The sequence below is a fragment of the Cetorhinus maximus genome, chromosome 3, assembly GCF_964194155.1.
Source record: "Cetorhinus maximus chromosome 3, sCetMax3.hap1.1, whole genome shotgun sequence".
Taxonomy (NCBI): domain Eukaryota; kingdom Metazoa; phylum Chordata; class Chondrichthyes; order Lamniformes; family Cetorhinidae; genus Cetorhinus; species Cetorhinus maximus.
This window is the reverse complement of record NC_135881.1, coordinates 84,431,626-84,458,521: the sequence shown is the minus strand read 5'-3', so window position 1 is coordinate 84,458,521 and position 26,896 is coordinate 84,431,626. Positions and strand designations below refer to the sequence as shown.

General features: G+C 43.5%; 1 protein-coding gene across 2 annotated transcripts in view; it reads left to right on the top strand.

Moving 5' to 3' along the window:
- The window catches only part of tns3 (tensin 3), a 493,703-nt gene that overhangs the window by 203,221 nt on the left and 263,586 nt on the right, over nt 1-26,896 (top strand). For both annotated transcript variants that reach the window (XM_078538616.1, XM_078538617.1), the window contains exons 2-3: nt 8,593-8,707; nt 10,978-11,015. In XM_078538616.1, the coding sequence (XP_078394742.1) occupies nt 8,593-8,707; nt 10,978-11,015 (153 nt within the window). The remainder of the gene's footprint in view (nt 1-8,592; nt 8,708-10,977; nt 11,016-26,896) is intronic.

Here is a 26,896-nt window from a genome sequence, read left to right as displayed (position 1 = left end):
AATGAGTTTTTTTTAAAGTATAAATATTTTGTTTGAAGAGCTTTTTAACAGCAGCTTGAAAACCAGCTGGGCCAGTCACAGCTAAATGAAAATAAAATTTCTGAAAACTTAATTACTGTAAATTTTACTTTGACAGGAGCAGGTTCACTAATATCTTCCTGTCATAAAGGACCCTTTCAGCCTTCACTTGATTGAACCTTCTTTGCAGTTCACATATGTGAAGGTCATGGTAGGGCATCTCCTTAGCAAAAACTAAAAGGAGAGTCTGTATTGTAGGAATCATTATAAAGCCGCTTTTTATGGCCTCTTTTCTTAGATTACTACATTGGCTATTTCAGTGAATGTACAGCAAGAAGAATAGAAATAACTTTTTTTCGAGGCTAAAACAGACCAGGAGATCCTAACATACTTTTGCATATTGTAATTTATCAACACTGGACTATGTGGAAAATGGGCTCAGTGGGTTTGCAGCCTTTGTTGGTAAGTCAACGAAAAAAAAGCAGCTAAAAGCAACATCCACATGTCTGAGCAGTGAGATTTGAAGCTGAGAAGCCAAAGCTGCTTTCCAACAGATTTTGCTCTAATTATAAGTTGCCGAACTGCAGACATGATGTATGAATACTTTGCATTGCGCACTTGTTGTTGGGACTGTTGCAGTATGGTTTAGAAAAAGGGTATTATTAAATTGATCATGTGAAAAGAAAATGCAGACACTCAAACAGTTGTTGTGGAAACTTTTCACAAAACTTTTATGTTGCATAGCATTTTAAAAAGCAATACAGCATTGGTGTGGCATTAGGTTCCTGTTGCTTTGTATGAGATTGAAGTGAAAAATTTAACCAAATGCGGATTTTATTTAAAAACAAAGTGCTGAAACTACTCAGCAGGTCTTGCAGCATCTATGGTGAGAGAAACAGAGTTCACGTTTCCAGTTAAATGTTACCCTTTGTCAGATTAGTTCCAGCACTTTCATGTTTCTAGTCAAATGTTACTCTTTGTCAGAGCATTTCCAGCACTTTCTGTTTTATTTCAGATTTCCAGTATCTGCAGTGCTTTGCTTTTATTTTTCTAGTGGATTTAGCTTATTTGGAAGGCATCTCAATTTTCAGTGTAGCTTTCCCAAGGTTCTGGGAGAAATGATACTCTGCCTCATCTCAACAAACCCCAGCAACTGTTTCCATTGTATTCAGCATTTTCTTGCTTGAATGCTTGTACTTAATGCATATATTGGCCACACGACATGTAGGTGAAAGGTTTAACATGGAGCTATTCCTTATAATCTAATTGCTTTACCTTCCTACTTGTCTCTTTCCAAATACTGGGCCTGAAATTAGGCTGTGGAATACAAATATTTATTATGTTTCATTGAATTTCCTTTTACTATTTTAATGGTGGCTTCAGTCCATTTATTTTAAAGGCTCTGTAATAATGGACAGAGGAATTGCTGTTAGCATCGCCTAAGCTAATGGCTCTATTTTAAGTGGAGAACATTTGTACTCGGTTCTACTGATTTTGATGTTCTAACTGGAGCTAAGGAAGACTTGGAGCAGCTTTATTCTTCAAACACTTGGGCTATTTTTGTTTGCTGCATTAAAAAGCATTTCCACTTCAAGCAATGATATAAGCCACATCTCTGCATTGGTTGAAAGAATCCTATATTGATTGACTCTTATCCATGAAGGCACTGTACTATTGTAGGATCAAAGAAAATAACGTAGCTGTATGCATGAACTCCAGATATAGTTTGTAAACATATTTTCAGCTTAAAAACCACAAATACAACTCACATATTATTTAAATCTTAAAAACAAGCACTTGTGCTTGAGGGGGTTGTTTTACAGATGTACAGTGCCCGAAGTTCCTCTTTTGAACAGAGAGACTGCATAAATTCATGTTAAACCTCCCTAAAAGCGCAAGTGATTTTGGCTTTGAATCTTGTCTCTTGATCCGTGCTGTCACTGATCTGTACTCTGTTTTATGTAACAAAATCCCGTGGATTTTGAAAACTCAATGGTTATGGAATTCCTGCCATTCTGCCTGAGAATACATGGGAATATGTGAAATGGGGCAATGTGATGATGAACAGAGTAAGCTTTTTGTAAAAGCAGCCGTGTTAAATTACCCTGCAAAGAGCTGGAATGTGGATAACAAAGAACAGACTTGGCTTTGTCACTTAACTTTGCAACAGAAGTGATGGGGAGTACTGTAAATATAATCGTTTCACATCCATAGATTCACATAGAACACATAAGAACAATTTGATTTTCTTTTGCATGAATTAACTCCAAAGACTCATGGACCTGGGGAATTTTAAGTGATAACTTTTTAGGAACCTTGTTTGTGTCTTGGCAAAATTTTAAAGGGGGCATTAACTTTACCCTTTGCTAACTCGTCTCAAGATCGCACAAATATTAGTGATATTTGCATGTAAGATTTTTTGTTCACAATTTGTACGTTTTCACCAATGTACTTTTGTATTTGAAAAATCCTCTTGTTTAGCTAAGTACCAGCCTGTAGATTTTTTTCATTAAGTTTCCAAGGTTTTGTTTTATAGGGCTCATTCAGTGAAATTGGAGCTGAACTTTAATGTGGTCTTTGTATTTCCTTTCACTTTTGTAGCACACTGTCACCATAGGAGAAAAAAATACTGTAGTATAGCCTGAATAAATTGGGGGTGGGGTTGGAATATTTCACCCCAGTTTCCCTCCTGATCATATCTCCATCAAAGATGTTGCCTGACAAATTAACCTAAGGGTTGTCCTTCAAGTGTGTGTGTGGGCATTGAGTATTCTCACAGGTTAATTGATCATCACTCCTCTGCTTGATGCTGTTCTCCTTTTGCGATCTCCATCCATTTTTGCAGCAAGGGTCGCTGGTTGCAATCAGGAAGGAAAAACACACCACTAATTTCTTCAGTCTAATTCAGAGACACTGGAACAAATTATAGCCACTGCCAACAGCCTTGGCTGAGATCAGCTAACCCATACAGAATGTGAATTAAACCTGGGATTGTTTAGATCTCTGTGGCTCAGTAACATATTTCATTTACCCATTTAGACATCGGGATGAAAAATTCAGGCAAACATAAGTAAGCCAAAATAAATAAACGTCCAAAATTCTTGGCATTTCTGTCATGTTCAATTATACCCTGATTTTCACTGTAAGTTAGCATATTAATGCCATCTCTTACCTGGGGTTAATTTTGTTAAATACAGAATTGTGGAAAATGAATATCATAACCGAAGTGGGGTCTTAAAGTTGCTAAATCCTCATTTTAAAATACACATCTCCTGTTCTAAACCATGCCATCATGGGAAACTGCTGCATCAGGCACTTTCCCACCAGGCGGTCAAAAAAAAATCCAGATGGCCAGCCACTCTTAATAGGAGCTGTAGTTTTCATAATCCTTCAAATCGTGCATTACAGATGTCTACTTTCTAATGACATTGTTGTTTTTCTTGCTGAGAGGCAGAAGAGACTGAGTAGCATTGAATGTTGATAGTGGAGGCAGAGAGATGTATAGAATATCAGGCCAGAAGTGAGATGAGGCAAGCTGCCTCAGTAAAGAATGAGCTTCGGAACATGAAGTATTACATTATAAATAACCAACAGGGAAATTTAAGGGCGCCTGACCATGCTGGTGTTGCCTTTTGGTGTAATTTAATGTTTTCGGCATGCCCTCTGATGCTTTGTGCAGCTAAAAGTGGCCAATAGTCAGGCTGGGAGTGTAAGTCCAGGACATCTTTTTATTTGTTGTTTTTGGAATTTAGGTTTTATTCCAACACTTGCTCTTATGTTAATGAATAAATGGGAGTTTTCATAAGTGGCCTTTTTGAATATAAGACCATAAGACATTGGAGCAGAAATTAGGCCATTCGGCTCATCGAGTCTGCTGTGCCATTCAATCATGGCTGATAAGTTTCTCAACCCCATTCTCCCGCCTTCTTCCCGTAACCTTTGATCCCCTTACCAATCAAGAACCTATCTATCTTGGTCTTAAGTACACTCAATGACCTGGCCTCCACAGCCTTCTGTGGCAATGAATTCCATAGATTCACTACTCTCTGGCTAAAGAAGTTTCTCTTCATCTCTGTTCTAAAAGGTCTTCCCTTTACTCTGAGGCTGTACCCTCGGATCCTTGCCTCTCCTACTAATGGAAACATCTTCCCCACGTCCACTTTATCCAGGTGTTTCAATATTCTGTAAGTTTCAATCAGATCCCCCCTCATCCTTCTAAACTCCATCGAGTATAGACCCAGAGTCCTCAAATGTTCCTCATATGTTAAGCCTTTCATTCCTGGGATCGTTCTCGTGAACCTCCTCTGGACCCTCTCCAGGGCCAGCACATCCTTCCTGAGATATGGGGCCCAAAATTGCTCACAATATTCTAAATGTGGTCTGACTAGAGCCTTATAAAGCCTCAGCAGCACATCCCTGCTTTTATATTCTAGTCCTCTTGAAATAAATATCATTTACCTTCCTAACTACCGACTCAACCTGCAAGTTAACCTTAAGAGAATCCTGGACTAGAACTCCCAAGTCCCTTTGCACTCCAGATTTCTGAATTCTCTCCCCATTTAGAAAATAGTCTATGCCTCTATTCTTCCTACCAAAGTGCATGACCTCACACATCCCCACATTGTATTCCATCTGCCACTTCCTTGCCCATTCTCCTAACCTGTCTAAATCCTTCTGCAGCCTCCCCGCCTCCTCAATACTACCTGCCCCTCCACCTATCTTTGTATCATCTGCAAACTTAGGCAGAATGCCCTCAGTTCCTTCATCTAGATCATTAATGTATAAAGTGAAAAGTTGTGGTCCCAACACTGACCCCTGCGGAACTCCACTAGTCACCGGCCGCCATCCTGAGAAGGACCCCCTTATCCCCACTCTCTGCTTCCTGCCAGACAGCCAATCTTCTATCCATGCTAGTACCTTGCCTCTAACACCATGGGCTCTTATCTTACTGAGCAGCCTCCTGTGTGGCACCTTGTCAAAGGCCTTCTGGAAGTCCAAGTAGATAACATCCATTGGATCTCCTTTGTCTAACCTGCTCGTTACTTCCTCAAAGAATTCTAACAGGTTTGTCAGGCATGACCTCCCCTTGATGAAACTATGCTGACTTTGCCCTATTTTACCATGCACTTCCAAGTATTCTGAAATCTCATCCTTAATAATGGAGTCCAAAATCTTACCAACGACCGAGGTCAGGCTAATCGACCTGTAACTTCCTGTCTTTTGCCTCATTCCCTTCTTAAACAGGGAGGTTACATTAGCGATTTTCTAGTCCTCTGGGACCCTCCCTGACTTCAGTGATTCCTGAAAGATCACCACTAATGCCTCCACTATCTCTTCAGCTATCTCCTTCAGAACTCTGGGGTGTAATCCATCTGGTCCAGGTGATTTATCCACCTTCAGACCTTTCAGTTTTCCTAGCACCTTCTCCTTGGTAATGGCCACCATACTCACCTCTGCCCCCCGACTCTCTTGAACTTTGGGGATGTTACTCATGTCTTCCACCGTGAAGACTGACACAAAGTACCTTTTCAGTTCCTCCGCCATTTCTTTGTTCCACACTACTACTTCTCCAGCATCATTTTCCAGCGGCCCAATGTCCACTTTTGCCTCTCTCTTACCCTTTATATATCTAAAAAAAAACTCTTGCAATCTTCTTTTATATTACTGGCTAGTTTACCCTCATATTTAATCTTCTCCCTCCTTATTTCTTTTTTAGTTGTCCTCTGTTGGTCTTTGCAGGCTTCCCAATCCCCTGGTTTCCCACTGCTCTTCGCCGCATTGTATGCTTTCTCTTTAGCTTTTATGCTGTCCCTGACTTCCCTTGTCAGCCACGGTTGCCTCGTCCTCCCTTTAGTATGCTTCTTCTTCCTAGGGATGAATTTTTGCTGTGTCTCCCAAATTACTCCCAGAAACTCCTGCCATTGCTGTTCCACTGTCTTTCCTGCTAGGCTCATCTCCCAGTCAATTCTGGCCAGCTCCTCCCTCATGCCTCTGTAGTTGCCTTTATTCAACTATAATACCGTTACATCTGATATGAATACCTCTCAGCCCCGGTTTAACAATAGACCCTGAATTGTGGTAAACGATTTAACTGGTTAATTTATGGAGTGTCTCCTAAATTCTCCTATCACCTCCAAAGACAGAAAATGCAACAACAGCAAGCTAATATGTGTACATTAGAATGATTGAATGGGTATTTAAACCCTAAATAAAAAATGCACATTCCAAAAGACACAATAATATTCAACAATAAAATACTAGAAAAGAGCCCAATAAAATCAGAATCTGTTTACAAGGGATTCATTGACTCCTTTCCAGTGAGCAACTGCGGTTTAGGATGAATATGAAAGTTTGTTTTTTCTGTTGACCTGAAGATATCCGTGGGTGGAAGGATTCAACTTCAGCCATAGAGTTCAATGCTTTGGCTAGAGCCAAAGTCTGCAGAATCTCTCAATTGGTAGACAGTTTAAGAATATTGGGTAACAAAACTGCCATAACTCATGGGCAAAGACACAACATCTAGAGACTATTATCTGGATTAATGAGCAATTTATCTCACATTGTCAGAGTCTCAAACACATTTTGAAGACAGGTAATTTACCTGGCACAAAGCTACTTTGAATCTTGAATCACCTGGTCCCATTAGACAACCTCCCTAGCATACTTCATTTTAAGCTTTAGCCTTTAGACACCTCCATGCCTCCTCTATCCTCATATCTAATGAAAAATATAAAGGAGCTCATGGAGTCTATTCATCTCCATGATTGACAAAAAATACATCCAGCAATTTTTGACTATTTCCTTGACCACTAGGCCAAATGTCTTCCCCCTATTCTAGCCCTGAACTTGCGAATCTATACCTTATCACTTCTTTGTGCTCTCTCCAAGCTTTGACCCCATTACTGTTCAACTTGCCTTGCTAGCACCAATTTTAGCTGATTTTTAAAAATCTATTCATGGGATGTGAGCTTCACTGGCTGGGCCAGCATTTATTGCCCATCCTTAGTTGCCCTTGAGAATATGGTGGTGAGCTGCCTTCTTGAACTGTTGATATAACAATATTGTTATTGTTCGCTCTCCTTGGGCGCTGTCCCCTTCTGTATAAAAACTGTTGTTTACACCATATTCTTTAAAAAGCTCATTGTTGGCCCTCGCTAACTACAGTCTTCAACCTCCCTTTCCCAGTCAAGATATTTGAACATGTTTTGCATTTTGAATCCATTCTTAACTTAGCTGCAAGTCCCAGTTTAATCCCTCCAGTCAGGTTTTTGCCCCTTTCATAGTATAGAATGGTCCTAATTAAAGTTATGAGTGACATTCTCTAACTGTGATTGTGGTACATTATCCCTTTGACCTAACTGTAGGTTTTGATATGGTTAACTGCATCCAGCCTCCCCCATTGTCCAGCTCTAGATTGATGGAATAATTTTTGCATGGTTCCATCATTAAACTATCCAGTCATAGCCAGAGCATCTCCAGTAATGTTTTGTCTTTCTTCCCTCACCCCATTACCTGTAGAGTAACCCAAAGCTCTATCCTTAGCCTCCTCTTAAGGGGCAGCATTATGCACAGATGTGGGTTCAGTTTCTACATGTATACATGATATCCAGGGACACCTCATCATCACCTGTCTTTGACGTCCTTCACTGTCATACTCATCCAATATGCTGTCTTAGATTAACCACATACTCCATGCATTGGGAAGACTAAGGGCATTGCTTACGGTTCCCAACACAAATCTCAGTGTCTCCCATGCTCTCTGGCCACTGCCTTAGGCTAAAGCAAACTGTTTGCAGCACCTTATTTCATTGTGAACTGCGCTTTTGACCTTAGATCTCAATCACAACTCCTGTCTACTACCATCTCGAAAACATGTGACACCAATATTCCATTCTGCACCAAACTGGCTTCTGATTCCATAATGCCTCAAATATGAAATTCTCATTGTTGCATTTCACTATCAACATGGCTTCACACTTCATCAATTCCTTGCACCATTCTCCATCCCTGTAACTCCTCCCCCAGCACTTAATGGCTCTTGTGTACCTCTTTCCGTATTGATCACTGAGTTATCTAGGTCTCAATTTCCTCTCAAAACCATCTGCCCCTCCACCTGGCTAGTTCCCTTTTAAATATTCCCTAAAACCAATCTTTTTGACCAAACTTTTGCCATTCCTCTTAATTACTCCATCTTTTGCTCGGCATCCATTTTTCCTAGCGCTTCTGTGATGTGCTTTGGAAAGTTTTTCTTTGCTAAGGCAGTTCCTTAAATGTAAGTTATTATTGAGAGGCAGCTTCTATTTTAAGATATTGTATGAAATAAAGACAGAATTTCCATATTTCCATTGTCAGGTTAAATGCATAAGCTGTGGACTTCTTTGTTTGCTATTACTGTTATTTGAGGCCTCTAATACAGTTAGTACTGAGACTTTTGTATCATTCAACTACATTGCCAGTATTTTATTTGTGACTTGAATTTTTTTTTAGAAACATTTGCTGTAAAACTCGATGAAGTCCAACTCCTGCTTTCTCAAATGTGTGCTGAACAAAGCTTTCTCATATTTGATGTTTCAGCCTGAAGAGTTAGTTTCCAGTTCCCATACGTTCAAGAGTAAGGCTTTCAAAAAGCCAAAAACCTGCAGCATCTGCAAACAACTCATCAGCAGCAGTCAAGGCCTTTCATGCAGAGGTGAGTCCCCAAAATGCGCTATTACTTATTTGTAAAATGTTACAATTGTTTATACTTTTTAATTTTTGTATGACACAAATCTGCCACCTGTAAATCCGTACCTACCCCACGTAAGTGACAGTGAGGTGAGGAGAGGGACTTGGGTTCCAGAGAATTTTTGACGTTAGTAAGACCAGTTAAAGGAGGATATTTTGATACAAATTTTAAAAAATAAGGCATAATCAAAGATATAGAGGAACAAAAATGAAAATTCTGTGCACAAAATGAATAAAACAGAAACAAAACTAATAAATCCGGAACTTTGTAATGACTGTAGTGAGCATAAGTATAAACGAGGAAAAGACGTAGAAATCTTATTTCTCTGCATGTCCTTGGTTTATTTCCTTTTATCTTTGTTCTGCTTAGCATTTTTTCTGTCTGATTAGCTGCCTTTCCTTTCAAATCCCATTGTGCTTACAGATTCCTTTCCTCCTTTCCATTTTCTGCTTCTCTATTTGTTTGGTGCTGAAACCCTGTAGTTGTGCATTGAATGTGACTACCTATGTGGGTCATTCAGACTCAAAGCGTTACCTATATTTCTTTTTCCACAGATGCTGCCAGACCTGCTGAGTTTTTCCAGCATTTTCTGTTTGTATTTCTGATTTCCAGCATCCATAGTATTTTGCTTCCATTTTTCTTCCGGTTTGCGTTATGTATCCAACTGTAAGCCATTGTTGTAAATTAAATGAATGTCAACACACATGAATGAATGTCAGCTCCCCCCACCTCCCCACCACACAACTCTTGCTTTCAAACCTTTGTCCAATTTATTATTGGTACCCAAGACGTACCCTGAATTTGAGTTTGATGAATAACCCTTCACGTGGAATTTTATCAGATGCCTTTTGGGTGTTGAGGTTTCCTGCAGTTCAGCTGGGATGTCAGTTCTTCAAAGGAGTCGGGAAGATTTGTCAGACTGAATCTTCCCGTTCTGAATCGATGTTGCTGGCTACTTGCTAAGTTATTATTGTGCACAGAATCTTGAAGTTTGCATCTAATAATTGATCCCATTATTTTATACAAGATTTTATACAAGCTTAGTGTAGACTCCTGCAATTCAGTTGGGATCTGCATCACTTTCTGTCCTGGAGCAACTGTAACACCAGTGCTCAATTTTAAATATTAACAGCATTGGAGAAGCTGCTAATTACTTGTCAAGTAAATAACATGACTACAACAGCTTAACAGCCCACTAAAGACTTTTTGTTCCAAAACATTCAGTCACCATTGGACTGAGGACGTGAGTTGAAAGCAAGTTCACCTACAACATGGAAAACCCCATGATTCATCTCCTTTCTACTCTGTTAGCATGATTCATCTAGGCGGCTGTTCAGGCTGTGCTGCCATATCTCTCCCTATGAGTAAACTGTTGTAACCTACCATGAGTTGCAACTTTTAGAGGAGCACATGTAAGAGCAGAAATCACAAGTAGTCAAAGCAGGGGTGCGATTGCCAAGCAGTAATTTGATGAGGTTTTCAAAATTTACTTGCTTTTTTTCTTCTAATTTATAATCTGTGACATGAGCGAAAGGACTGCTTTATTACCATTTCTGTCTAATTTTTATTTGAGTTAATGGCAGATGTCGTGGTAGATATTGTATGCTCCATTGAATGATGCACAGGACATTCTTACTGAGAGATTAAAAATTGTAACATAGATCAACTAATTGCGCAGTGACTATCTGTATTTTATTACAAACTTGGTATTGTTGTCACCAATAACAAGTGGAACATCTTTACCATTCGTTGTGTAACTAATAAGATAAGTTTGAATAGCTGAAAAGATAAAGCTGGCAACAAGTCACACAGACTAACACTGGTGGCTCCGCAGTTGCATATGTGTCTTATACAATGACGTTGCAGTGTCTTTGCAGATTATCAACCATACAATAACAGTTCACTTTATATTTTCAAGACACAATGGATTTTAATTGTCACACCTTTACACCCACCCAGCTTCATTATTAGATTTGAAGCGAATTATTTGAAGGTGTCTTGATGTATCAATACATGGAATGTAAAAAAAACGAATGCAAGAAATGTATTATATTTAGTTGGATCTCCCATCAACTTAAAAAAAGAGGTGAACTGGGGCACTGGGCGATTGAAAAAGACCCAGAATCAGCCACAAGAACTCTTTTCGAATTGAATTTGGGAATAAAGTTTATTTTAAAGGAAATAGTTTTTACTATCATCAACTGTATTCTAATTTCTTTTAATTATTTTTCCAGTTTGCAAGTATGCGTGTCACAAGAAATGTGAGTCAAAGGTAAGCAAGAACAAAAGTAGATTATCTTATTTATAATTCTTTGCAGAGCAAATAAATTAATCTATGGGAAATTTGACATGTTCCTTTCACTTTATGTGGGAAGAAAGGAAAGATCTTTGATTTTATAATGTGCTTTTTGTGATCTTGATATGTCCCAAAGCACTTCACCACAATGATGTACTTTTGTAGTGTATTTACTCTTGTAATTTGGGAAACATGTCAACTAATTTGTGCATAGAAACGTCCCACAAATAGCAATGAGATCAAGTACCAGATAATTTGTTTTACTTAAGATGATTGAGGAATAAATATTGGCCAGGACACCAGGGAAAACTGCGTCAAAATAATGACGTGGGATCATTTCCATCCATTTGAAAGTGAAAACAGGCCCTTGGTTTTACATCTCTGTCCTTCAGTGCTGCTCTGAAGTGGCAGTCTGATCACATATTCAGATCTCTGGAGTGAAATGTGAACCCACAACCTTCTAACTCGAGGTGAGAATGCTGCTCCATGGCTCTCAGCACTGACATGCAGTACAGTACTTTTTAATAATTTGAGTGAGATAGGCACAAGAGCTCTAGACTAGCTGGTGCTGTGGAAAGGTAGTTCTCACAGTAAGCAGTTTTTTGTCAAGAAATAGATTAAACGAAACATCATTTGTTTGACTGAGAATCTGAACGCTTGGACAAGTAAAAGTGACTTGTCCACCAATTTACTTCACCTTGCAGAAATTTGCTAACTTGCATTGCCAAGCTGTTGATCTCTGTGGGAAGGCACAGATAGAGTGGGCAAATATCTGACCATGGAATAAAATTTAGGGAAGAGTCATTCTTTTGTCTCTAACATGTGCTTCCTTGCAACTGACTAAGAGCAACACTGGTGGAGACCTTGGAGCAGGTCATAGGGCTACTCCCCCTCCACATTTACAGCGAATAGTGCTTGAGACATCACGGAATGGGGAGTAAATGATGCATGCGGTATTATCTTTTCCTAAAAAAATATACAATCAAGTACAAAATATATTTATTTGTACTTGATCGATGGCATTGGTTTTAACTTTTGAATATACAATCTCACAGTTTGCATAAATGAACTGAAGTTTGACCTTTAAAAAAAATGCTCTACAACAATCAGACATGTGGAATTTGCTTATACTTTGTTAATGTCTTTTCCTAAAAGAAATCTACCTGGGGTGCTTTTGAAGGAACAAACATTATGTGAACTCTACTGTGACTGTGTTCAAAAAATTCAAACATTACATACAGAATGTGGAATTTATGTACTGCACTGCCACATTAACTGGTGATTTATTTGTACATATTAAAAATGTCTGATCTGCATAGCAATTGACTAAAGAGAGGCTTACATTATGTACAGTAAATTGCAACAATATAAGTTAAAACCAGGTGAAATAAAATCCAGAGGAACAAGCCTTATAGATAATTATTTTAAAGCCCCTATCTACTCACTCCGCAAACCTGTTCACCATGGCCATCTGTTTCTCAAATGTTTGTTTGTAATAGGCAGAATACAGACTGTACTCAACAAACATGTGCTTGCAAAGCCCAAAACAAAATGTCTACTGTTAAATACGATTCTGCGATTCAGCAGCTCCTGCTGAACAATCCCGAGTGTGCTAATAGCAATACTAACAACTAATTTAAGATAATTGGTTGAGCTCGTAATGTGGCTCTATTACGCTTGCTAAAAGCGCCATACATTCATACACAGGGACTTGTTCTCTGCAAACAAAGGAATATGTTAAAGCCTTGCACCTTTTTCAATTTCCTGGGAGCTTGAGAGCCTATAGTTCCCTGTTGCTTTCTCCATGGCAATGCCTTGGCCAATCAGAGTCGACTTGCCAATCAATCAGCACCCTTTTCGCCTTTAGTAGAAATTGTTGTATTCATTTGAAATTTGGCATTCTTGTGTTTGTCCTGATGAGTGAAAGACGAAAATCTCCAGCAACATGTTTCCCTTTCTGGCAATATTCAAGTTCTGTACTACCAAGCGCCAGTTTAACATAGCTTCCTTGCTTTTATTCTCTATGCCCCTATTAATAAAGCCTAGGATGCTCTATGCTTTATTAATCACACTCTCAACCTGTCCTGCCACCTTCAATGATGTATGCACATTTACACCTAGGTCCCTCTGCTCCTGCACCCTCTTTAGAGTTGTGCCCTTTATCTTATATTGTCTCTCTGCCTTTTTCTTACCAAAACAAGTTGCCCACCCATTCCACCAAACTATCTATGTTGTTTGGAAGCTCTACACTCTCCTCCTCACAGTTCACAATGTTTCCAAGTTTCATATCATCCACAAATTTTGTAATTCTTCCTTGCATATCAAGGTATAAGTCATGAAAATACATCAGGAAGAGCAAGGATCCCAACACTGACCTCTGGGGAACTCTACTACAAACCTTCCTCCAGTTTACAAAACATTCATGAACCATTACTCTGTTTCCTGTCACTCAGCCAATTTTATATCCATGTTGCTCTATCCCTGTTTTTCCATGAGCTTTAACTTTGCCCACAAGTCTGTTGTACGGCACTTTATCAATTGCCTTCTGGAAGTCCAAGTATACCACATCAACAGCATTATTCTCATCAGCTCTCTCTTTTACCTCATCAAAAAATTCCAGCAAGTTAGTTCAACAAGATTTTCTTAAATCCTTGTTGATTTTTAACCCGCATTTGACTAAGTGACTGTTAATCTTTTCCCAAATTAAAATTTCATGAAGCTTGATCCCCAACATTGAAGTTAAACTGACTGGCCTATAGTTTCTGGGTTTACCGTTACACTCTTTTTTTGAACAAGGGTGTAATATTGCAATTCTCCAGTCCTCCAGCAGCATCCCTAGTCGAAGTAAGACTAGGAAATTATGGCCAGTGCCTCCACAATTTCCACTCTCACTTCGCTGACTTCCTTACAGTCATCCCATCTGGTCCTGGTGACTTATCAGCTTTAAGCACAGGCAGCCTATCCAATACCACCTCCTTATCAATTTAAAACCCTTCAAGTGCCTGAATTACCTTCCCTTTCACCATGACCTGCGTAGCATCTTGTTCCTTGGTAATGCAGTTGCAAATATTCATTTAATACCTCAGCTATGCCCCCTGCCTCCATGCATAAATCCCCTCATTGGCCCTAATCAGCCCACCTCCTCCTTTTTACCACCCTTTTATTATGTATATGCCTGTAAAAGACTTTGGGAATCTCTTTTATATTAGCTGTTAGTCTTTTTTCATTCTCTCTCCTTGCTTCTTTTATTTGCTTTTTCACTTTCACTCTGAACCTTATATATCCAGCCTGGTTCTCGATTGTATTGTCCACCTGACATTTGTCATAAGCCCATTTTTTTCCTTCATCATAATCTCTGTTTCTTTTGTCACCTGGGAATTCTGGATTTAGTAGCCCTGCCTTTCCACTTAAGGGTATATCTTGCCCATGTCCAAACTATCTCTTCTCTAAAGACAACCCATTGTTCAGATCCTGTTTTGTCTGCCACCCTTTGATTCCAATTGATCTGGGCCAGATCCATTCACATCCTATCAAAGTTGGCTTTCCCGCAGTTAATTATGCTTACTCGGGATTGTTCCTTGTCCTTTCACATAGCCAACCTAAAGCTTATGATACAATCATCATTATCCCCTAAATGGTCCCCTGCTGACACTTGATTCACCTGGCTCATGCCCATGAGGTCTAGCAATGCCTCCTTTCTCATTGGACTGGAAACATACTACTGTAGAAAATTCTCCTGAACACACTCCAGGAACCCTTGCCCCTCTCTGCCCTTCACACTACTATCCCAGTCTGTGTTTGGATAATTAAACTCCCCCATTATAACTACTCTATAATTCTTGCACCTCTCTGTAATTCCCTTGCAAATTTGTTCCTCTGCATGTTTCCCACTGGTTGGTGGCCTATGGACAACACCGAGCAATGTAATTGCACCTTTTTTGTTCCTTAGCTCTAGCCAAACAGATTCCATTCTTGACCCCTATGGGACATTCCTTTCTTTCCAGAACTGCAATGTTCTCCTTAATCAATACTGCCACACCTCCCCAATGCCTTCCTTTCCTATCTTTCCAGGAGTATACAACACCCAATCCTGTCCTCCTTTGAGCCAGGTTTCTGTTATAGCCACAAGATCATATTTCCACATGGCAATCTGCGCCTGTAACTCACCAATTTTACCTACCACACTCTGTGCATTCACATACATACACAGTACACCTGATTTAATCTTTGTCCGGGATTTTCTGAATCCGCTGGCGTCAGGCGTGTGTGGTGGTGTGAGCGGACAATATGGCGTGATTGGTTTCACGACGGCGTGAAACCGGTTTGCTCAGCCTGCCGATGGTAGGTCGCATTCTCTGCCATCGGACCTCATTGTAAAACATCAGCATATTATTAGGTCTGCCTGCCAGAATTGCGCCCCCCAACACTGGATCGTCTGCCCATGTCAGTGGGAAAACACGCCGGTGTAGAACTTGTCTTGACAACTGTGACATGTAGAAGTTGGGACTTACCCGCCAGGGCCTTACTCACAACATGGACATCCAAGGAGCAGAAGATGCTGGAGCCCAACAGCAATGGCACACTGGAGGAATGTCCATGGCATGTGGGTGGATTCTCATGGACATGGCTCTGCAGCGAAGGAGCACACCGAAATTGGAAAGTCACCGTTGATGCTCACAACGGATGATGGCCGAGGGAGTGGGAGAGGAAGGTCTAGGATCGGCAGGGAGAGGAAGAGGTGTCGGGGAGGGGAGTCATGAGGTTTGGAGGGGAGAATGAAGATGTCGGGGGTTGGGGGATGAGGTTGGGAGGGGGGAATGGAGGTGTTGGGGGGGTGAGGTTGGGAGTGGGGGAATGAAGATGTCAGGGGGGATGGTTGAGGAGGTAGGGAGAATGGGGGAGAAGGGGTAAGGGGGAGAAGACAACAACTGGGGAAGTAGGTGTAAGGGGGACAGTGGAAGGTGTGAGGAAGGGAGTGCGGAGAGGAGAGGGTGTCCAGGGAGAGGAAAGGGTGCAGAGAGGGAATGGTGTCCAGGGGGCTGAAGGAGTGTGGAGAGGGAGGGAGTAAGGGTAGAGGAAGAAGTAAGAGTGCAGGAAGGCAGTAGGAGTAAGGCTAGAGGAAGAAGTGAGGCTGGAGGAAGGAGTCAGGCAGGGGAAAGGATTAAGGGTGGCAGAAGAGGTAAGGGTGGAGGAAGGAGTTTGGAAGGGGGGGGCTACAAAACGGGGGGTAGGGGTTGTTGGGGGGGGATAGTGCAGGAAAAGGGAGTAAGGGATGCGAAGGGAGGAAGGGGTGCGATGGGGGGGAAGGAGTGCGGAGGGGGGCGTGGTGTGCAGGTGAACGAGCACAGGAGGGGTCAGATTGGTCCGTGTCTGCCTCCTGGGTAGCAAACTGAGGTTGGGTGTGGTATGGAGGAAGGGTGAGAATGATTGAGGGCAGAGTGAGGTGGTGGGGTGGGAGGGTGAGGGTTCAATGGTAGCTATAGAAGGGATGGCGAGGGTGTTTGGTGGGGACCGAAGAAAGGCACGGCCTTTGGGGGTGGGAAGGAGGAGGCCGGGAGGTGAATGTAGATGGGGGGTGGAATTTTTGGGAAGGACAGGAATGCGCACGTTCACCTGAACGTGCCCGATGGAAAAAGGTCGTGACTGGTCAGTAACAGACTGAGGATGGAAGGTGATGCCAGTGGGGTCAACTGTGATGGGGGAAAGGAAATGGCTGAGTGGGGGAGAGGGAAAGACAGGGGAGATGACAAAAAAGTGAATCCATACCATGCTGTCCAAATCGAAAGGGAAACGAGTCTTGGTGGGCAAGATCAGGTGCTGCATGGGGGTGTGACCAGTGGGTGGGTGGAGATGCAGGTCGGCTCAGATGGACAACTGAAGCGAACCCCAGCAGGCAGCATTGGAAATGCTCAGGACGTTGAGATGAGTGTGAAACGTGAAGGATCCGTGTGCGTGTGAGAGCACTTGCACCAGGCTCTAGAAGGCCTTGCCACACACACATGCTTCTCTCCCCAGAATCACACATTGGCCAGCTGCTCCCTCTGCGGCGACAAAGGATGAGGTTGAGGGGGTCATAGGCAAAGGGGACTCGGAGGGAGAGGGCAGCCTCTGAGATTTCTGAGCGGATGATCCAGGGGTGTCCAGCTGCTGCTCCTCCTCCCTCCAGGTGCCTGAGGCCCCGGGCCTGACTCCTTGAGGGGAAGGCGCGCTGGAGGGACGTTGAGGTGCCCAGTTTCCCCCTTGCGTTGCCAATGCATAAATCCCCTGTGGCTACCACCATGGAGTGCGGGCATGCACATGTCTCTGCATTCTGCTGGATCAGGGTCTCCATGGCGTCCGCCATCCTCCCCATGGAGACCTCCATACACGTACATGTGGGCACCACTGCATCAGAGAACAGGTGGACACACTCCTCTGTTTTGCATGTCACTCTGTTGAGGGCTTCCAAAAGCTCTGCATGATGTTCCCCCACCTTCTGCTGACTCTGCAGGGTGAGTTGGAAGGCCAAATCCAGAGGTTCGTCACCTGACTCGGATCTCACATATGCCTCTTCTCCAGCAGTTCTCCAAGTGCCGGAGAGCTCAGCTGAACCTGCCTCCTCCAGCTGTGGACACGTGTCCGTGTGGTGACCACCAGATTGTGAACCCGAGCCTGCTCTAAATCTAAGTCCCACCGAGGTGTGTGTCTCTGCACTGGCGGAGGGTGTGGGTAAGTGCTGTGACGGGTCTTCCATCTCTTCACTGGAGGAGGAATCCTCTTGGCTGGAGATGAGGACGTGGATGGAACTGAGGGACTGACTGGCTGAGGGTGATGGTCCCTTGGCAGAGCTCCCTATGAACCAGTGTAGAGATAATTAGTGCATGGCAGCAGAGTCAAAGGCAGGATGGAGAGTACTCACATTGGCATTGAGAGCGAGATGATGTAGTGCAGGATCCTCAGGTGGGATTTCGCCGCCGACCTCGATGCAGGCAGGGTCCACGTCCTCACCAGTCAGCACGATGGCATGCTCCTCTAAGTGAGTGAGGGGCCTAATGTGGGCCACACCACCCCCGGTCTGGAACCCCTCCCTCCTGATTTAAACCATCTTCTGCATGGGAACAGATGGAGAGAGTGTGAGCAGGACGCTTGGCACGACATGGAATGTTTGTGTGGTGAACGGAGCCATGGACAGAATGAGAATGTGAGCTCCAGAGGATATGAGCCTGATGGAGATGTGAGGGTGTGTGTAGAGTTAGAGGTGTTGTCCCTTGAGGTGTGAGGTCTCTGTGAATGTGTGAATTGAGAGTGATGAGAAGAGTGAGTTAACCTGGAAGAACAGATGGGACCATTTATTCTGTAGCGGCACTGGGTGGCCGTCCTCTTTTGCAGGGCATTGGTGCTAACCACTGCTGCCACCGCCTCCCATGCTGGATTGGTGATGCCACTGCCCGTCCTGTTGCCGGAGGGGGGGAGCGGAGTAGAGGACATTACGGCGGCCTCCACGGCATCCAAATGACATTCCAGTGATGCATCATTAAATCTGGGGTCTGCAGTCTTTTTGCCTTTTGTGGACATCTTCCCTGCAGCAGTCGTGGGCTGGAAGCACTGAAATGTGTGCGCGCCGCTGGACTTAAAATATGATGCCTGGCATGATGAAGCGGCAAGCTGATGGCATTGCGGGTGAATGAGAGCCCGCCCGCCATGGAAACAGCGTGTTTCCCTGGAATGCATAATTCATGTGGTGGGTTTGGAATATACGGTGTGAAAACCTGTCATCGCGGCCGGTGGATAAAACATTGTTTTACCAGCCCGCGACCGCACTTAGTGCAAACCTGGGACGATTCTGCCCATTACTACTTTCCCCCATGCTCCGAAAACACCGAATAACCTACTGTTTCCTCTTGGTTTGTTCCTACCTAATGTGGTTCTACTTCCTTCCCTAGTACTGTTCGACATGTTATGCACCTTTTCCTCTGCTTTTTAACTTTTTCCCTGACCATAGGACCTCAATGCCTGTCTCCTCTGTCACTAATACCAACGTGTGCCACATCTCCTAGCTCACTCCCTTCCCGCTGCAAAATATTCTGCACCTTCTTCATGGTGTCCTCCCTGGCACCAGGGAGGCAACACACCAGGCAGCGCTCATGATGACAGTTACAGAAATTACGATGGAATCTCCTGTAGTAACTGCATTTCTATGCTTTGCTGTCCCTCCCCTCCAGCCCCTTACCCATTGGTCTGTGATGCATTCCTTCAGTGTATCGCCACTCCCAGCTGTGTATCTGATTGAGAGTGGCACACACCCTCAAGACTCCTGTACTTCCTGCCTCTTCCTACTCTTCCTAGTTGCCACCCATCTACTGTCCAGACCTCTCATTGCCAGTGGGGTGACCACCTCCTGGAACGTGCGATCCAGGAAGCTCTCATCCTCCCTGATGCTCTGCAGTGACTCCAGATGCCCTTCAAGTTCAAGCAGCTGGAGACACTTCCTACACATGTGGTTACCCAAGACACGTAAAGTGTCCTGTAGTCCCCACATGGTGCAGAGCGGCAAGCAACAGGTCGCAGATACCCATCCAGCCAAGTGCTTGGAAGTTTGAGTGGCTGCAGGCAAAGTTTCAGATGTGGAAGAAAGTGATTATGTTAATAGATTGGATAAGGAGGGGAAAGTGGAGCTTGTGATCCAGCTCTGTGCTGATGTTCTGTAGCACTTGGGCTCATTTGAGGGCGGAGCCAAGGAAAGAGATGGAATCACAGTTAGAAACACAGGGATCTGCATAAGCAGAAGCAGATGGCTTTAGTTTTTCTGACAAGCTGAAGAAAATTCTTATTTAGGCAAATTTTAATGACGCACACTCAGTTTTGGGGACTGACAACAACTGTGGAGTTGATGCAGGAGGTAGAGTGGGATTGAGGAGGTGGTGGGATGATGCAGTTGTAGGGTTGATGGAGGAAGTGGAAGAAAACAACTGAGGGTTGCTAGCATACCCACCTATGAAAGCTAATACAATGTTTTAGAATGATGTCGCCACAGGGTTGCATGTAAATGATAGAAAAGAGGCAGCTAAAGATAGAACCTTGAGATGCATCAGAGGATGACCATATTAGCATAGCCCTTGGAAGTGGTGCAAGGTCTATTTTGTGACAAGTGGAATTTGATCCTAACTGATTGTGAAGAATGTTCAAGGCAGGTGGAATGATTGACAATGGTGAAGGTAGCAGAGAGATTGAGGAAAATGAATAAGCACAGGGAGCTGTTGTTCCAGTAGCGCAGATGTCAGTGGCCAGGATTTTCTGGCCCCGCCCCGTCTCGAGCGTTGTTGGAGCTGCACACAACTAGGCCCGTGAAGAGTGTTCCTGACTTTTACCTTGTAGATGATGGTGCAGCTTTGGGGAATCAGAAAATGAGTTATGTACCGCAGAATACCCGGTTTCTGACCTGCTCTTATAGTCATAGTAGTTATGTGGCTGGCCCAGTTAAGCTTCTGGTCCATGTTGACCTGCAGGGTATTAATGGTAGAGGATTTGGCTATGATAAATGCCATTGAATATCAAGTTATGGTGGTTGTGCTCCCCCTTGTTGGAGATGGTCATTATCTAGGCAGTTGTGTGGTGAGAATGTTATTTACCATTTATTAGACCAAGTCCAAATTTTATTTGCATCTTATACAATGGAACCAGCTGGAGTCAGGCTATTTTAGATCCTGTACAATGAGATGGGGTTAATTAGTAATCTTAGAGTAAAGGATTCCATGGGGCAATGCGAGCATAATATGATGGAATTTCACATTAAGTTTGAAACTGACATAATTAAGTCTAAAACAGAGTCTTAAGCTTATATAAAGCCAATTGCATAATTGGTGAGCAAGTTGGCTAAGATCAATTAGGAAAATTGATGAAAAGGCAATAGGGGTAGATAAACAATGGCAAACATTAAATAAAAAGCAAAATTCTCAACAAAAATACAGTTCATCGAGAAACAAAAGTTCAAACTCCATGGGAAAGACGTTAGGGATAGTATTAGAGTAAAAGAAGAGGCTCATAATATTATGAAAAATAGTGGTACGCTTGAGAATTGGGAAAGGTTTAGAAAGCAGCAAAATTTGATAACAGACAAAGTAGAATGAGAGTAAGCTAACCAGGAATATAAAAAACTGATTGTAAGAGCTTCTACAATTATATAGAAAGGGAATAGCAAAAGCAAACTTTGGTTCCTTAGAGGCTGAGGCAGGGGAAATTTAGCATGGGAAATATGGAAATGGCAGAGATCTAGACATATATTTTGTGTCTGTCTTCATAGTAAAAGACACAAAAAGCATACCAAAAATAGTGGGGAACCAAGGGGCTAATGAGAGTGAGGAACTTAAATGAAATTAATTTTAGGAGAGGCAAAAGAACACGAGGAACTAACTCAAAGCCCACAATCCCCTGAACCTGAAGACGTACATCCTAGGGTTCTAAAAGAGGTGGCAGCAGGGATAGTGCATGCTGTAGTTATGATTTTCCAAATCCTAGAATTATCCCTGCATATTGGACTGCAATGATTCAGGAAAACTTCTGAAGGGTAATTAAGGATCAGCAATAAACGCTGGCTTTGATAGCGACACTCAACCTCAAGAATTAATATTTTAAAAATGTGATTGGGCAAAAAGGTGGAAAATGTGTATAGTATGGGGAAATGTAAGGTTATTCACTTTGAGAGAAAGAATGGAAGTTAGACTTTTTTAAATTGTGAGAAATTATTAATTTCATCTTGCAATTTGGGTGTCCTTGTACAAGGAACATAGGAAGTTTGTGTACAAATACAACAAGCAATTAGGAAGGCAAATGGCATGTAGGCCTTTATTGTAAAATGGTGAGAGTACTATAGTAAGGAGGCCTTGCTACAGTTGTACAGGGCTTTGGTGAGACCTGGAGCACTGTGCGCAGTTTTGATCTCCTTATCTAGGGAAGGATATACCTACCTGGGAGGCGGTGCAGCAAATATTCACATGATTGATTCCTGGGATGAGAGGGTTTGTCTATGATGAGAGAATGAGCAAATTTAACCTATAATCTCTGGAGTTTAGAAAAATGAGAGGTGATCCCATTGAATTATATAAGATTCTGACAGGGGATTGATAGAGTGCTGGGATGTTGTTTCACTTGGCTGGAGAATCTAGACAGGGCTAAGTCGTTGATCATTTTAAAACTGAGATTCAAATAGCTGTTAATTTTTTGGAATCTCCACCCCAGAGGACTGTGGATGCTCTGTCATTGAGAATATTCAAGGCTAACATAGGTTTTGGAACTCTGGTGGAATTAAGGGATATGGGGAGTGAGTGGGAAAGTGGAATTGAGGTCCAAGATTAGCCATGATCCAATTGAATGGCAGAGTTGGCTCAAGGGTCTGTATGGCTTACTCCTGCTCCTATATATTATGCTGCATGTGGATTTAGACTGCTTCATTATCTGAGTTGAGAATGGAGCTAAACACTACAATGATCAGTAAACATATTTCTGACCGTATGATGGTGGGATGGTCATTGAGCTGAGGACACTGCCCTGAGAAACTTCTGCAGCAATGTCCTGGGGCAAAGATGATTGGCCTCCAACAGCCCCAACCACCTTTGTGTTAAGTATGACTTCAGCCAATATAATGCCCCCTATTCCAAGTAACCTCAATTTTATTAGGGGTTCTCAAGGCCACACTTTGTCAAATGATGCCTTGATGTCAAGGCAGTCACTCTCACTTTGGGAATTTAGCTCTTTAGTCCATGTTTGGACAAATGCTACAGTGAAATCTGGAGCTGACTGGTCTTGGCGGAACACAAAATGAGTGTTATGGAGGTTATTGCTGACTAAGTGCCGCTTAATAGCTCCATTGACAAATCCTTCAATCAGTTTGCTGAGATTTGCATTTGGCTGGATTGGATTTGTCCAGCTTCTTGTGCACAGAACATAACTAGGTAATTTGTCGAGTAGATGTGTGCTCCTAGAGACTCCAGAGATGCGTGTTGAGTAATTGTGCTCCTAGCCAAGCTGTTCCAGTACTTCTAGAGCATAAACCTTCAGCACTGCAGCCAGAATGTTATCAGAGCCTTTGCTGTATCTAGTGTGCTCAGTTGTTTCTCGATATCACGTGGAGTGAATTGAATTGGCTGAAGACTGGTACCTGCAATGCTGGGGGCCTCAGGAGGAGGCCAAGAATGATCATCTGCATGGCACTTAAGGTTGAAGAGCCTTCAACTTGATTGAAACCTTTAAGATCCTGAGGAGTCTTGACAGGATGGATATGGAGCGGATGTTTCCTCTTGTGGGAGAATCAAGAACTAGGGGTCATGGAGTAAACATTAGCAGTTGCTTATTTAAGACAGAGATGAGGAGAAATTTTTTCTCTGAGGGTAGTGAGACTTTGGAACTTTCTTCCTCAAAAGGCAGTGGGAGCAGAGTCTTTGAATATTTTTTAAGGCAGGGCTAGGTAGATGCTTGATTAACAGGAAAATGAAAGGTTATTTGGGGTAGATGGCAGGTAACAATCAGATCAGGCATGATCTTATTGAATGGCAGAGCAGGCTTGGAGGGCCGAGTGGTGGTCTCCTACAAAACAGGTTCACTAATGCCCTTCAGGGAAGGAAATCCTGACCAGGCCTGGCCTGTGTATGACTCCAGACCCACGGCAACATGGCTGACTCTTAACTGTCCTCTGAAATGGTCCAGCAAGCCACACAGTTGTAGCAAACTGGGGAGCTAGTGGTGTAGTGGCATTGTCACTGGATTAGAACTCCAGAGACCCAGGGTAACGCTCTGGGGACCCAGCTTCAAATCCCACCAAGTCAGATGGTGAAATTTAAATTCAATGAAAATCTGGAATGAAGAGTCCAATGATGACTGAGCACTGAGGGTGGCAAGGGTGCAGAATGTATTCTGGATGGGAGACTTCAATGTCTATCACCAAGAGTGGCTTGGTGGCCAAACCGAGCTGGCCAAATTGTACAGGACATAGCTGCTGGACTGGGTTTGCGGCAGCTGGCGAGGGAAAAACATACTTGACCTAATCCTCACCAACCTGCCTGCTGCAGATGCATCAGTCCATGACAATATTGGTAGGAGTGACCACCACACAGTCCTTGTGAAGACTAAGTCCCGTCTTCACATTGTGGATACCCTCCATTGTGTTGTGTGGCACTACCACGTGTTAAATGGGATAGATTTCAAACGAATGTAGCAACTTAAGACTGGGCATCCATGAGGCGCTGTGGACCATCAGCAACAGCAGAATTGTACTCAACCGCAATCTGTAACCTCATGGCCCAGCATATCCCCCACCACCATTATCACCAAGCCAGGGAATGGACCCTGGTTCAATGAAGAGTGCAGGAGGGCATGCCAGGTGCAGCACCAGGCATACCTAGAAATGAGGTGTCAACCTTGTGAAGCTATAACACTGGAATACTTGCGTGCCAAACAGCATAAGCAGCAAGTGATAGACAGAGCTAAGCGATCCCGCAAACAAGGGATCAGATCTCAACTCTGTAGTCTTGCCACATCCAGTCGTGAATGGTGATGGACAAATAAACAACTATCAGGAGGAGGAGGCTCCACAAATCTCCCCATCCTCAATGATGGGGGAGCCCAGCACATCAGTGCAGAAGATAAGGCTGAAGCATTCTCAACAATCTTCAGCCAGCGGTGCTGAGTGGATGATCCATCTAAGCCTCCTCCGGAGGTCCCCAGCATCACAGATACCAGTCTTCAGCCAATTTGGTTCACTCCACATGACATCAAGAAATGGCTGAAGGCACTGGATACTGCAAAGGCTATGGGCCCTGACAATATACCGGCACTGAAGACTTGTGCTCCAGAACATGCCTGTACCCCTAGCCAAACTGTTGAGATATAGCTACAGCCAGGCATTCACCTGGCAATGTGGAAAATTGCCCAGGTATTCCCTGTACACAAAAGCAGGACAAATCCCCAACCCAGCCAATTACTGCCCCATCAGTCTACTCTCCATCATCAGTAAAGTGGTGGAAGGGGTCATCGGCAGTGCTGTCAAGTGGCACTTGCTAAGTAATAACCTGCTCACTGATGCTCAGTTTGGATTTTGCCAGGGCCACTCAGCTCCTCACCTAATTACCACTTTGGTTCAAACATGGACAAAAGAGCTGGACTCAGAAGTGAGGTGAGAGTGAAGCAGCATTTGACCAAGTGTGGCATGAAGGAGCCCTAGCAAAACTGGAGTCAATGGGAATCAGGGGAAAAACTCTCCATTGGTTGGAGTCATATCTAGTACAAAGGAAGATAGTTGTGGTTGTTGGAGGTCTGTCATCTCAGCTCCAGGACCTCATTGCAGGAGTTCCTCAGGAGAGTTTCCTCAGCCCAACCATCTTCAGCTGCTTCAGCAATTACCTTCCTTCCATCATAAGGTCAGAAGTGTGGGTATTTGCTGATGATTGCACAATGTTCAGCACCATTCACGACCCCTCAGATACTGAAGCAGTCTATGTCCAAATACAGCGAAACCTGGACAATATCCAGGCTTGGGCTGATAAGTGGAAAGTAACATTGGACAGGATCTTCCGATTGGCGAGCGGGGGCAGGGCCCGCTCGCGGACGTGTAAAATGACACGAGATGACGTCAGGTAGCACTCCCAACATCACCCCGCGTCATTTCCATTTTCATGTCGGCGGGGGCGCAGCCGAATCAGCTGTGCGTCCGCCAACCTGTCAACGGCCTATTGAGGCTATTGAAAAAGTAGTTAACATCATTAATGGGCCTGCCCGTCCAAACATAAGGTTGGTGGGCAGGCTGGGAGCCCTGGCGGGCTTCAGAAAAAGCATGAAACCTCATCCACGGGTGGGATGAGGTTTCAAGAGGGTATTTAAATTATTAATAAAGGTTTCAATAAAAGTGATGGACATGTCCCAACTCATGTGACAGTGTCACATGAAGGGACATGTCAGGGAAATCTTTCTTTCATTTGTTTGACAATTTTTAATTTGGAGCCTATCTCCCTGAGGCAGCACTTAGCTTCAGGGAGATCAGTGCTCTCTTTCGTGCGCATGCGCATTCCCCCCCCACCCGCACAGGGAGCGCAAAGCGCTTCCTGGTGGACGTCACACTGGGCAGGCCTCGATTGGCCCGCCCATGTAAAATGGCAGCGCACCCCCAATTTGTGGTGCCGAATGGAGACGCGCCCACTCCCGCACTCCTCCCCCCCGCCCCCAACGGTGGGGAAATTTTTCCCATTAGCGCTTCACAAGTGCCAGGTAATGACCAATCCAAAGAGAGACAATCTAAATGTCGCCACTTGACATTCAATGGCATTACCATTGCTGAACCCACTACTATCAACATCCTGGGGGTTACCATTGAGTAGAAACTGAACTGGTCTAGCCATATAAATACAGCGGCTACAAGAGCAGGTCAGAGGCTAGGAATCCTGTGGCCAGTAACTCACCTCCTAGCTCCCCAAAGCTTGTCCACCATTTGCAAAGCACAAGTCAGGAGTGTGATGGAATACTCCCCACTAGCCTGGATGAGTGCAGCTACAGCAACCTTCAAGAAGTTTGACACCATCCAGGACAAAGCAGCCTGTTTGATCGGCACATCTTACACAAACATTTACTCCCTCCATTACCAACGCACAATGGCAGCAGTGTGTACCATCTAAAAGATGCACTGCAGAAACTCACCAAGGCTTCTTAGATAGCGCCTTCCAAACTCACGCCCACTACCATCTAGAAGGACAAGGACAGCAGATAGATGGGAACACTACCACCTGGAAGTTCCCCTCCAAGTTACTCACCATCCTGACTTGGAAATATATCGCCGTTCCTTCACTGTCGCTGGGTCAAAATCCTGGAACTCCTTCCCTAACAGCACTTTGGTGTAC